The sequence below is a fragment of the Ostrinia furnacalis genome, unplaced genomic scaffold (genome assembly GCF_004193835.3).
Source record: "Ostrinia furnacalis isolate ACB-3 unplaced genomic scaffold, ASM419383v2 OfSCF2036, whole genome shotgun sequence".
In the NCBI taxonomy this organism is placed as follows: Eukaryota; Metazoa; Arthropoda; class Insecta; order Lepidoptera; family Crambidae; genus Ostrinia; species Ostrinia furnacalis.
The window spans coordinates 257,249-271,588 of record NW_021132275.1 but is presented as its reverse complement, the minus strand read 5'-3'; the positions used below and the strand labels follow the sequence as shown (position 1 = coordinate 271,588).

The window sequence follows — 14,340 nt, the reverse complement described above, 5'->3', positions numbered from 1 at the left end:
TTAAGTTTTTAAGACCAGAAAGAAGTGTCTTTTAAAAAAAGTTGTGCTTTAGAATTATTTGGATATGGTGTCAAATACCCAATTGTAACCGAGCCGAGAATCCAGGCCAAAAAAAGGCCAGGTCAAATAATCTACCAACTTTTTCATTATATCGACAAAAATAATTAGCGGGCCGTAATTTATAACGAGTTTAGAACCTCTGATATTTTTTTTTATCAACTCTCGGCGAACAGACTTTACTGTCACTCGAGACACTGAATGAAACACTGTAGTTGAATTTGAATTAGATATACTCGTATACCCATTTTCAATAGGTTGTTTGATTAGATTCCAAAAGCTATCGTAGATTATCAAGTTCACAACTAAAAAGTATTGATTCAACTGTCACAATTGTTTCGTTTTGATCCGTTATTGATTCGTTCGTCGAACACCCTGTCAACCTGTTACCGTAATCTGCGGGAGTCATAAAAAATCACGAGCATACCAAGTACATTTTTATGCACCTTAAATCAAAAGCGTAAGGCTAAAATTTGTAGAAACACTGCCTTTTCGCGTCACGTGATTCGCCTGTTTAATGGTCACTAGATATGCGCTTTTTTACTTGACCAGATTTTAACGTTTGTATCATCATTTTTCTACTTTAATCCGTCTAGGGTTAAAGTTATACGGTGTGACGAATGATTCGTAATTCACTGAGGTTGTCAATTTTATTACTAAATTAAGCATCTTTTCGTTATCAGAATCAAGAGGTATCCGGCTACACGCGCCGCTGCAAAGTATCCAACACGTGGCTGTATTCCGACCGCTGCATCGCGCTCGTGAAGTCTTACGCGATGCAGTATCCAGACCTATTCGACACGCTGGCCAGGAACCTCGGCTGCGACATATTCTTCGAGAGCGACCTGTGGCCCAACGAGATGGGGTGAGTGGTTAATGCAGATTTAGCTGGGTCCACACAAGAACACATTGCGTTCGAGACACTCAGGTTCTGCGCTAAAACTCGCGCGGATCCCCACAATCGGGTTTTATTTAGCTGCTCATGCGTATGACGTGTTTCCACACGATAAACGTTTATCACGCCATTTTATCGATTTTACGCGATAAGCCCATACAAATTGACGTCTAAAATCGATAAGATTTTGTCACGGTACGCATCCTAGCCCTATGTTATGGATTACTTATGACAATACATAACCACGTGGCTCGGATCGTTGCATCGCCTTAAGGTGGTCGGCCCTTTTTTAAATGTCAGAATCAACAGGTCTGGGTGAGTGGTAAATGCTAACTGCTTTAGCTAGGTCTACACCAGACGGTACATTGCGTAAGGCACTAAGACGCATGACTGTTGGTTTTGGGAAAATGATTTCGATGTTACGTCGCCTACGTCCTATACCGTGTATATTATTCGTGTATAGTACCGTGCGTTTAAGTAAATGCCTAGTAACATTTCACCCTTCTCCATCAGGCAAAAGAAAGCGAACGAAGTCCAGAACTGGTTGAAGAGTCTGCCGCACAACAACGCGGTGCGCCGCGAATGCGGCTCCGAAGCCCTGGAGCCCGAGGAGCTGAAGGCTCTATGGGGGTCGCTGGAGAAGCAGCTGCAAGACCTCAAGCACAAGGAGAAAAAGGTCACGCTGCAGGTCAAGTGGAACCTGCTGTATAAGGTTTGTCATTTGTTTTTAATGAGGGCTATCGTTTTTATACTTAACATTTGGCACCCCTGGCGATTGACAGGACCTTACTCTAAAGTGGCGCCACCTTGATGAGTGCAAATGCGATAGTCCTCCTACCACTTTAGCGCTCACCAGTTGGCGCCACTGTCTTCGCTACTAGCAAGTGACAGAACCTTACTCTACAGTGGCGGCAACTGGTGAGCGCTAAAACGATAGCCCTCATTGTGTAACTTGAGTTGAATATCAAATGTCAAGTAATCAACTGTTTCTTTTAATTTTTGTAATTGAATAAAGTGCATTGGTCATATTATGTGATATCGAATTAAGATTTTATTAGTGTGTTGAATAGATAATTATAATTAAAAAAAGAATCCTATACTATCCTAAGAATTTTATTATTGATTACCTACATGGCCAACATACCTTTCAGCATCTTTGGGAAGCGAAAAAAAAAGATAAATCCGGTAATTTCTTTTCGAATTTAAACACCCGAACGCCGCACAATATTTCTTTCTCTTTATGTCCATTTTTAAATAATACTTCGATCATAGAATTATAATCATACTAAAACGCAAGCCAGCGTCCTGACGGGCGAGCGCGTGACACTCGACTGATATAATACCCGCCGGCGGGGCGCTTCGCTGTAGGTAATTATCGGATGTACCACGCGGAGTGAGCCAGGCCTGCTGTCGCTTAATTATTGCATTCTGTATGGCGGGCGTCGTTTGTCACAACGCGCACTGAGTACCATGGTACGAGCCACGCAGCTGACGTCAAGCGCCCCGGCCGGCAAGCGGCGGCGGCCACAGCGTGACCACTTTTAGTAGATTTCTACTTTTTTGGTAGATTTGAGGCAAAGAGAACGATGATTTAGTAGTGCGAAATCGTTTAGTAGATTTTGGTAGATAATTGGTATTTTTAGAACATTCTTATAAATGGTAGTCCAAAATTAAATTGTAACCGAGCCGAGAATCCAGGCCAAAAAAAGGCCAGGCCAAATAATCTACCAACTTTTTCATTATATCGACAAAAATAATTAGCGGGCCGTAATTTATAATGAGTTTAGAACCTCTGATATTTTTTTTTTATCAACTCTCGGCGAACAGACTTTACTGTCACTCGAGACACTGAATGAAACACTGTAGTTGAATTTGAATTAGATATACTCGTATACCCATTTTCAATAGGTTGTTTGATTAGATGCCAAAAGCTATCGTAGATTATTAAGTTCACAACTAAAAAGTGTTGATTCAAATGTCACAGTTGTTTTGTTTTGATCCGTTATCGATTCGTTTCCTCGCCTTACCTAACACCCTGTCAACCTGTTAACGTAATCCGCGGGAGTCATAAAAAATCACGAGCATACCAAGTACATTTTTATGCACCTTAAATCAAAGGCGTAAGGCTAAAATTTGTAGAAACTCTGCCTTTTCGCGTCACGTGATTCGCTTGTTTAATGGTCACTAGATATGCGCTTTTTTACTTGACCAGATTTTAACGTTTGTATCATCATCTTTCTACTTTAATCCGTCTAGGGTTAAAGTTATACGGTGTGGCGAATGATTCGTAATTAACTTAGGTTGGCAAATAGTAAATTAAGATATTTTCTCTATCAGAATCAAGAGGTATCCGGCTACACGCGCCGCTGCAAAGTATCCAACACATGGCTGTATTCTGACCGCTGCATCGCGCTCGTGAAGTCGTACGCGATGCAGTATCCAGACCTATTCGACACGCTGGCCAGGAACCTCGGCTGCGACATATTCTTCGAGAGCGACCTGTGGCCCAACGAGATGGGGTGAGTGGTTGGACTATAGTCTGGTCTGCGAGCACGTAGAATTTTGTCCAATGACCCCAAGCTACCCATCCTTATCGGTCGCGCGTAATTATGTTGCTGTCGCGCTCGCACACTCACTGCGGGCGCGCGTTGCACAGTCGCGACAGTAATATAATTACGCGCGAGCGATAAGGATGGGTAGCTTGGGGTCATTGGACAAAATTCTACGTGCTCCCGGACCAGACTATAGATTAAGCAGAATTGAGGAGTTCCGCAAGGAGAACAGTGTCAGTGGGCGGGCAATGCTCGTAGAGCTGATTGTCCTTGGGGCAAAAAACTTTTACGAGCGACCACAGACTGGAAGACATTTTGTAAAGCATATCTCGCACTAGTTGGATCGACGTGTCTGGTGAAGGTCGCGGGAAGTACCTCAATGCGGGCAGCGCAGCCCGGTCATTGTTTAAATCCTTTTGGGAGGCCTTTGTCCAGCAATGGACGTCTTTTGGTGTCCATTGGGCTAGGATGCACGCCTTGATATACTCTTATCGATGACAAAATGTATGGGCATCGATAAAATGGCGTGATAACCGCTCATTGCGGCGCGCATCCTAGGCCTACAGCAATGGATGTCATCTGTCGTCCAACGGGTGACTGTATTGATATTCTGACCGCTGCATCGCGCTCGTGAAGTCTTACGCGATGCAGTATCCAGACCTATTCGACACGCTGGCCAGGAACCTCGGCTGCGACATATTCTTCGAGAGCGATCTGTGGCCCAACGAGATGGGGTGAGTGGTTGGACTAAGCAGAATTGAGATCCGTAGGAAAACCAAACTCATCGCCATAGCCCGCAATAGCCCGCAATAGCCAAACGTAAGTGGCAGGCACAAAGCTCGTAGAGCTGATTGTCGTTGGGGCAGAAAAGTTCACGCGTGCAATACTGTCCTCAAATCTAAATAAAAAAATAAAATAGCTAAACTATCGTAGGTCCGTATAAAAAATGGCAATGCCAGATTTTGTATGGAAGGTGGCGTCTTTTTTTTTTCGCGCGGCCATCGACCAAAACTTTGTTTTTTGATTACAAAATAGTTTAATAAACCAAACTTACTATGGCATGTATACCTCTAAACTCAGTCTGAACTGAGTTACGAGAATTAGAAGTTTGATGATTTTTCATACTGGATTTGTTTTTTGCGCGCAAGTTTTGTAAGAAATTGCAACAAAATAGTGACATTGTCTTTTATAAGCGTGGGAAGGGAACTTTAGAAAGTCATTCGGTCACCACGATCTGTCACATAAACAATTTTAGCCTTGCGTTAAATGAATCCAAACTCCTTTGCCATCTTACTTAGTTCTTATAAATCGTTTCATCCACGAAGACACGACGCACTATTCTTCCGCGAATGTTTGTGTGTTATAGGTACACGCTAAATTATCCATGAGTACACGCACACTACAATAATGACGCTCGGATTGCTCGGATCAAACTCCCTGCACCCCGCGCTTCCAACCAATTCGACCAAAAATTGGTTGGGCGCGTCTTCGTAGATGAAACAAAAATCAAAATTTATTTATTTATTTAAGGACAGCTAACAAGACATACACAATTAACAGAAAAAAAAACATTGAAAACAATACGTGTTTATAGTGTAGCCTTAATTAAAAGCTGCCACGACATGTGCATAGATTGCGTGGAAGCGTAGTATCGACTAAAGTCTAAAAAACAAAAAAAATGAATTGAATGTAGATATAAGAATTTAATTCAAGCCAGGAATCCAGCATATCAACTGCATGTTTTAGATAATAGTGACTGTAGGTAGAATACAATATTTAAATGCAACTGCATTTAAATATTGTATTCTACCTACAGTTTGATATCAGACCGCTGACTGAAATGAAATGTAAAAACCAGAAAGTAAACCAGAAAACCCAGAAAAGAAACCATAAACACCAGCAAAGATGATAAGATGCACAGCTATGAATGTAGATAAATCTAAAATATTTATTCAGTTTAGACCACAAGTGGCACTTATGAACGTCAAATATGATCAAAACGATCTATGTATACCGTGCCTAATGTTTCACTCTTCTCCATCAGGCAAAAGAAAGCAAACGAAGTCCAGAACTGGTTGAAGAGTCTGCCGCACAACAACGCGGTACGCCGCGAGTGCGGCTCCGAAGCCCTGGAGCCCGAGGAGCTGAAGGCTCTATGGGGGTCGATGGAGAAGCAGCTGCAAGACCTTAAGCACAAAGAGAAGAAGGTCACGCTGCAGGTCAAGTGGAACCTGCTGTATAAGGTTTGTCATTTGTTTTTAATGAGGGCTATCGTTTTTATACTTAACAGTTGGCACCCCTGGCGATTGACAGGACCTTACTCTACAGTGGCGCCACCTTGATGAGTGCAAATGCGATAGTCCTCCTACCACTTTAGCGCTCACCAGTTGGCGCCACTGTCTTCGCTACTAGCAAGTGACAGGACCTTACTCTACAGTGGCGCCACCTTGATGAGTGCAAATGCGATAGTCCTCCTACCACTTTAGCGCTCACCAGTTGGCGCCACTGTCTTCGCTACTAGCAAGTGACAGAACCTTACTCTACAGTGGCGGCAACTGGTGAGCGCTAAAACGATAGCCCTCATTGTGTAACTTGAGTTGAATATCAAATGTCAAGTAATCAACTGTTTCTTTTTATTTTTGTAATTGAATAAAGTGCATTGGTCATATGTGATATCGAATTAAGATTTTATTAGTGTGTTGAATAGATAATTATAATTATTATCTTAGCAAAGTGGTTAAAAAGACTTTTTCTTTTTGTAAGAATTGGGCGCTTCACCAGTAGCTGTTCTAAAGTACAACTTTTTAAAATAAATAAAAATAAAAACACACTTCATGCTGGTCTTAAAAACCCAAATAATTTAAATCAACTATAAATAAGAATTTTTGGTTGCTTTGTAATTGTAAAAAAATTGTCAAGTTGAGTTGGCAAAATAGTGACTTCATCAGGCTATTGCCCTACAAAAGAGTCTCTTTTGACAGTTCATAAAAGTACGTCAATTGATTCTGCTGTCAAATACTATACTGGGTTTTTCGCAGTCAAGCTGTAGATTCTTTTTACACAATAGGTGCAGCGGTAGAAACACGAGATGGACTATTCACGCAATCTTTTTAACTATTCCCCTAAAGGCGGAGCTCCACGAAGGCAACATCCAGCCGGACCCTTCAGCGGACTACAAGCTTTACGACCGAGTGGTGTGCGTGGCGCGAGGTCTTAGCGTCCCAGCTGGTGCAGTCGGTACCGTCACCGCTGTGTATCCACCGCCTAACGCCAATACTGTGCGCCTGTCTGATAGGCTCAATGCCGAGCCTACCTACCAGGTACTTAGTTATTACGAACCTATTAGTAGGTCTTCGCTGTTAAAAAACTAACGTTGGAATTTGCTAATGTGGTTATGCAATAAACGATTGAGTATTGAAACTTTTTTGGCTAATGTTAACAAAATTCTGCATATGAAATAAAAGAGCTGTATGTTTCTTTCAATAAATAAAAAACTTAAAACCCTTCTCTCTCACCTGGTACTACTGAAATGCCCGCTATACACGAACAGTTAGCTTGTAATAAACATACATGGACCGCTTGCAGTCATAGTCAATAGTTTGAAGCTGACATTGATAAATACTGGAGCTCACAACTGCTCGAGTGGTTCCATGTACTTAGAATACTGTAGTTTGCTATGCAGTCGCAGCTTGTAACTGTCGAAGAAACTATACCTCGCACAATATGCGTTTGAAAATTATAATCTGAAACTCTGATAGAGCCTATTCGACGATATTTCATGAATTAGTTACCTGAGAATCAAAATCATGGCTAATTATTTAAAAATTTCACAGGTAATGTTCGACGAACCATTCCCAGGCGGTATGCACGAAGAATTATTTGATGAAGCGCGATTTTACAGGTTAGTAATACAAATCTTTTTCAGATTTTAAAACTATTATTGGGTATTTAGGGTTAAAAATATGTGTTTGAGAGCAGTTTGTAGGTTAATGCAAATGTCACGTCTAAAAGTGCCTATCAAACCCTAAGCGGTCACATGAGCTGCGGAAATAATTGACTTATATTGTGTCTCGATTCACGTGTATAACGCCCGTATTCACAAACATTACTATGAGGTCTCACAGTGTGCGTGGACGCACAGGGTGACACACGAACCAATCACAGAGCTCTATTCAACACTGTGCGTTCGATTTTCTGCTTCACCTAAGCAAGCATCATTTGTGAATACGGGCGTAAGTGCTTTAAAACCCCTTTTTTTGGGGTTCTTTTTTTGCAATCAGTTGCCAGACTATAAGCAGATGTGTTGAGTACTTGAGTGTCTTCTTAATCTTAAAGAGCTGGCCTAAGTCATGCTGTCTTCATAAATCATGATTTAAAACCCCTTTTAATTAATGTATATTGTTCCCAGAATGCTGCCAACAAACATGTTGAACATTTCGTACGGGCGCAAGCTGCGTAACTCCGTAGTCACGGCCGCGCCGCCGTCACCATCCTACCACATCACGCAGCCGCCCACGCTACTTCGGAGAGAAGATGGACACCACTCCGCGTTCGCTAGCTATAGGTAAAAAATACAGGGATTGCAGTGGTGGGAAAGTGTGGTAAGATAAGTCCCATTATAAGTCACAATCAATCACAATCAGGGAAGATGGACACCACTCCGCGTTCGCTAGCTATAGGTAACAATAACAATTAAACTGCTCCGAAGCAAATGGGTTTTTATTCGCGGTTAAGCTCTAGATCCTAGCCTAGCTACACAGGAGTTGCAGCGGTGCGAACGAGAGGTGGGAATAGTCCCGCATAGGTAACAATCATGGCACATAGAGATCAGACTCATACGGTCGCAAGCTGTGCTACTTTGTGGTCGCGGTCGCGCCTCCGTCGCCATCCTACCACATCACGCAACCTCCCACGCTACTTCGGAGGAAAGACGGACACCACTCCGCGTTCGCTAGCTATAGCTAGCGAACGCGGAGTGGTGTCCGTCTTTGGTAATGATAGCACATAATACCTGTAGGCCTAAGATGCACGCCGCGATAAGCGGTTATCACGCCATTTTATCGATTTTGCCCGTACATTTTGACGTCGATAAAAGTTATCACGGCGCGCATCTTAGGCCTGCTGGCCGAGTTAACTGCGCACCTGGCAGCTGTGACGTCACATCGACGCTCTGGTACGGAGTCGCATTCCAGCGAGGTGCGCAGTTAGTTCGATAGGTTAGCAGTGATGCAGACTCATACGGTCGCAGGCTGTGCTACTTTGTGGTTGCGGCCGCGCCGCCGTCGCCCTCCTACCACATCACGCAGCCGCCCACGCTACTACGCAGGGAAGACGGACACCACTCCGCGTTTGCTAGCTATAGGTAATTTATTTATTTATTTATTTTATTTATTTTATTGTCGGCCGTTTGGTGTAGTGGTTCAGAACGGACTACTATTCCGAGAGGTCCCGGGTTCGATTCCCGGCCGGGCAGAAATTGAAATGATGAATTTTAATTTCTGTGACGGGTCTGGGTGTGACTATGTATAATATGTATGTATTTAAAAAAAAAAGTATAAAAGTAGTATATCCGTTAAGCTAGCACCCATAACACAAGCATTAAGTTGCTTACTTTGGGGCTAGCTGGCGCTGTGTGAAATTGTCCAAAGATTTATTTATTTTTTATTTTTTATTTTTATTTATTTTATTTATTTATTATTCATTATTAAGCAATTACATGATAGCACATAATACCTGGTCGAGCTAATTGTGCACTTGGCAGTTGTGACGTCACATCGACGCTCTGGTACGGAGTCGCATTCCAGCGAGGTGCGCCTTTAGTTCGATCGGTTAGCAGAGATGCAGACTCATACGGGCGCAAGCTGTGCTACTTTGTGGTCGCGGTCGCACCGCCGTCACCTTCCTACCACATCACGCAACCGCCCACGCTACTACGCAGGGAAGACGGACACCACTCCGCGTTCGCTAGCTATAGGTAATGATAGCACATAATACCTGTAGGCCTAAGATGCGCGCCGCGATAAGCGGTTATCACGCCATTTTATCGATTTTGCCCGTACATTTTGACGTCGATAAAAGTTATCACGGCGCGCATCTTAGGCCTGCTGGCCGAGTTAACTGCGCACCTGGCAGCTGTGACGTCACATCGACGCTCTGGTACGGAGTCGTATTCCAGCGAGGTGCGCAGTTAACTCCAGCGGGTAGTAGAGATGCAGACTCATACGGGCGCAAGCTGTGCTACTCTGTGGTTGCGGCCGTGCCGCCGTCACCATCCTACCACATCACGCAACCGCCCACGCTATTTCGGAGGGAAGACGGACACCACTCCGCGTTCGCTAGCTATAGGTAGCAATGACGGATTAGCAAGCTGAAGTGGCAACGGGCAGGGCATATAGTACGCAGAACTGACGGCCGATGGGACAGCAAGGTTCTGGAATGGAGGCCGCGTACCGGAAAACGCAGCGTGTGACGTCCACCTACAAGGTGGACTGACGACATCGTAAAGGTAGCAGGGAAGCGCTGGATGCAGGCTGCTACCAGTCGATCAACGTGGAAAGCATTAGGGGAGGCCTATGTTCAGCGGTGGACGTCCTATGGCTGAAATGATGAGGTAACAATGATAATTTAACTTTCCCCCCGAAACAAATGGCTCTAAATCCTGGTTACACAGGAGTTGCAGCGGTGCGAACGAGAGGTAGGAATAGTCCCGCATAGGTAACAATCATGGCACATAGAGATCAGACTCATACGGTCGCAAGCTTTGTTACTTTATGGTTGCGGTCGCGCCGTCGTCGCCCTCCTACCACATCACGCAGCCGCCTAAGCTGCTACTCAGGGAAGACGGACACCACTCCGCGTTCGCTAGCTATAGGTAATGATAGCACATAATACCTGTAGGCCTAAGATGCATGCCGCGATAAGCGGTTATCACGCCATTTTATCGATTTTGCCCGTACATTTTGACGTCGATAAAAGTTATCACGGCACGCATCTTAGGCCTGTTGGCCGAGTTAACTGCGCACCTGACAGCTGTGACGTCACATCGACGCTCTGGTACGGAGTCGCATTCCAGTGAGGTGCGTAGTTAACTTGATCTGGTAGTAGAGATGCAGACTCATACGGTCGCAAGCTGTGCTACTTTGTGGTTGCGGTCGCGCCGTCGTCGCCCTCCTACCACAGCACGCAGCCGCCTACGCTGCTACTCAGGGAAGACGGACACCACTCCGCGTTCGCTAGCTACGGTAATGATGGCACATAAAAATGCAGTCTGAGTCACATTCGCATTCACGGAGGGCGTAAACTGCTCATCTTTGTGGTCGCGGTCGCGTCTCCGTCGCTTTCCTACCACATCACGCAGCCGCCCACGCTACTACGCAGGGAAGACGGACACCACTCCGCGTTCGCTAGCTATAGGTACGGGACTATTCCCAGCTCTCGTTCCCACCGCTGCAACTCTTGTGTAGCCAGAATCTACAGCTTGTGCGCCAATAAAAACCCAACCAGTGAAGGTCAAGTTTGTCCCGGGAGAAAGTTGAACTGTCATTGGACCCGCAATAAAATTAATCAGAAGAATATGGAAGGAGTTCGAAGTTGGTTCGACCCCACCAGTGCAAAGCGGATGACAGGACAAAACAAAAGTTTAATAACCACATCACGCAATCGCCCACACTACTCTGCAGGGAAGACGGACACCACTCCGCGTTCACTAGCTATAGGTAATAGTACATCATTTCAGTAGGACGTCTACTGCTAGTGTTGGTAACACTGATCGATTCCGGCTAGGAAGCCATTACACTTTTCTAAAAGCACTGTACGCTCTCGTTGTCCTAGTACAATAAATAAAACTATACAAGTTTATAACCTGCGTTTTACTCAAGCTAACAAATACGATAGGAAAGGCGACAATAGCCCAACGATATAGGCGTCGGAAATTCGGAATACCGATTCGAAATTCGACGAATGCTAGTTATATTTCAATTAAATTCTGAATGTACTGATTTACGGACAACTCATCAATCTAAAATTTCTGCTTGATATTTGTTTATGGACATCGGTTCGACCCGACAGTATATTACAGCGTGTTTTATTGTTTCAGCCCTCCAACCCCAGAAAAGGCAGAGAACAAGCCGTTACAAGATGCCCACACCTTCAATAATGTGCCACCACCACTGGTAACTTTTACAAAACATATTTAAATATAAATAAATCTTTATTTTACTCACACAAATATCGAACAGAGTTACATAGTGAATGTATAAGATACGTTTGATGTTCATTCTTGTGTGAGTCTGATGCCTATGCTAGGTAATCATAATCATAATCATAATATCTTTATTGCTTCATGTGGTACAAACAAGGTATTAAAAATAAAATAGGTATTTAGTATACCTGTAATACAGGTTGCTATTAGTTATTTGCATGTGATTATTTAACAGTGAAACGATGCTAAAGGTATATTTACTCCTTAGTACATGTCTCGTGCTTGCATTTGTTTGAGGAAGTACAACACCTCTTGCGCAGGCAATTTGAATGTACTATGGGCCATACTTCCAGCTATCCATTTCTGGTCATGTCGTCTCGTTCTATCGCAAAGAATCGCCATTTGATGAGAGCGAGAGAAAAAACGGAAATGGGTAGCTGGAACTGTGGCACATTTCTTTTGCTTTGACTTTCTATGGTTCTTACTAGCCCAAATATAATCTCAATGATTGGCTATGTAACAATAATGCTGATATTTTGAACGATTTAAATTATAAACTAAACTATAATTTGGTTATTTATCGAATTTACTTATTTATTATAATTTTCTGTACAGGATAATGGCACCAATTTGCTTAGGACTTTATTAAAAATTAGCGAAGATGAAGATTCATCTAAGAAGAAGAGTAATAAGGTAAGATACTAAAACATTTGATAACATATTAAGGCTGGGTTGCACCATCTTACTTTTACTTTAGCAAATGTCAAAATTCTGTGTCAAACTCCATACAACAAATAAAAACGGTTATTGTTATAGTTACGGTTAAAGTTAGGTGGTGAGTTGCACTCAGCGTTAGTTGCTTGCAATGTTTTTTACAAACAAAATCACTGTTGACGATTCACTAAATCCGTCAAAAACATAAAGTACTTTTCTAGATTCTTTCAACACTCAAACAATTATATTTCCAAGTAACCCAACTTAAAGTAAGAAGCTAGTAATGTTTTATAATGTTAATTTATATTTCAGACAACTACTGATACAAATTGGCGAGCCAAAAACGACACCAGCTCGCCTAGCACCACCACAGCGCAATCGCAGCAGCCCAAGTAAGTGGAATACTCAACGTAAAATGTACTCTAAACTGAAGACTAAAGACAAGGTGTCTTTATTGTACAATAGCAAGACACAATCTGGTAGGTTCTTAAATAACAAAAAAGTTTAAATAATAGAAAGAAAGATACATGTATTACAATGGACATCACACAAATACAGGCAATTACATAAACATGACAGTGGCATATAATAATGGAAGAAGAAAAAATAAAAACAAGAGTAAACTGAGCAGTGCCACCCACCCACCAACAAGATGCCCACTGCAACGGAACCCCACTCAGCATATGCCGTGGCCCACGGTGACGAAGGCCCCGGCGCTGGTTTTTAGTGTGCCCCATGCCGAGTGAGGGTAATACATCTACGACTCTACGTATACATATTAATATGTACACAAGTGGTGGTCAGAAATCCCAATTTTGTTGTTATACTCTAACGATCTTACCCGAAACACACACATGAACTAAATAGTGTACTGATTACTGATAAACTGTTGAACAAATAGCATAATATATCGTACAACCATTTGCAACTAAAAAGCTTAATTTTTAATAATAATACATGAATATCTGTTAATTTACAAAATGTTTTGTATACTTTAAATGGCAAATGTAGTAGATTCTTATGTTCCACGCAGCGATATTCATCCGTTTTGGAAATTGTTTTGTGGGTAAGAAGTTTGTGCGTTCAAGTCGGATTCATTGATGAATCACAGGACATACTCCTCTAAACGAATTCGATGTATCGTGTGACCTAGACTTAAAGGCGAGTATAGACAGAGCATTTTTATGTAATGTAACAATCTTGCAATACATACAGTGGGTCTAGACAAAGTGCAAATTATAATCGCAAACCAGTGGAAAAGTGGTCGAAAAGCCCCTTTTTTGTATGGAGTTTTGACGGATTAAATTTTCGATTCGATCAAAAAGTGCGTTTTGTCTAGGGGGGCAAGTAAAATGTAATTATGACGTTTGGTTTGTGACAGGGTAACATATTACACATTTCATAGAGCGGCTCGTTTTTCTGTTACAAGTAAATGCTGTAGACAGTCTATACTCACCTTAAGGGAAACGGATAACACCTACACATCGAATTAGTTTTTTGGAATAAACTCACTGATACTGTATAAGCCGAGTACTTTACTAATAGCTCAGTTTTGCAATTGAATTATAGCTTGTAATTATTGCGTTATCGCACATTATAAAGTAATTTCATAACGGTTTAATAAGTTCGTTTTGAAATGTAAATATCATTCATAGCGCTGCCTTGCAATTTATAGATAAATGAGTGCTTACAAAAATTAAGCACTTAATATTATCTTTTTTGAAACACTTACATTTCTTGCTCTTTTCGCTCTAATACTCAATTAACATCATATACACCATTCTCAACATAAACTAACTTAGCTTGTTGAGCCAATAAACCGCTTTTAGTATCTATTTTACATAAGGCCTCGTACATTATTATTGAAACATTTTCGACACAATATCATTTAACAATTAGCTTTATTGCAAAACGGTTATAGC

The 14,340-nt window shown here is 42.3% G+C and overlaps 1 protein-coding gene across 1 annotated transcript in view; it reads left to right on the top strand.

Moving 5' to 3' along the window:
- Positions 1 to 14,340, top strand: part of pcm (5'-3' exoribonuclease pacman) — a 63,197-nt gene that overhangs the window by 38,486 nt on the left and 10,371 nt on the right. Inside the window, exons 21-28 of the mRNA XM_028306538.1 lie at positions 741 to 922; positions 1,466 to 1,664; positions 6,633 to 6,824; positions 7,338 to 7,405; positions 7,913 to 8,068; positions 11,600 to 11,675; positions 12,320 to 12,397; positions 12,731 to 12,810. Of these exons, the coding sequence (XP_028162339.1) occupies positions 741 to 922; positions 1,466 to 1,664; positions 6,633 to 6,824; positions 7,338 to 7,405; positions 7,913 to 8,068; positions 11,600 to 11,675; positions 12,320 to 12,397; positions 12,731 to 12,810 (1,031 nt within the window). The remainder of the gene's footprint in view (positions 1 to 740; positions 923 to 1,465; positions 1,665 to 6,632; positions 6,825 to 7,337; positions 7,406 to 7,912; positions 8,069 to 11,599; positions 11,676 to 12,319; positions 12,398 to 12,730; positions 12,811 to 14,340) is intronic.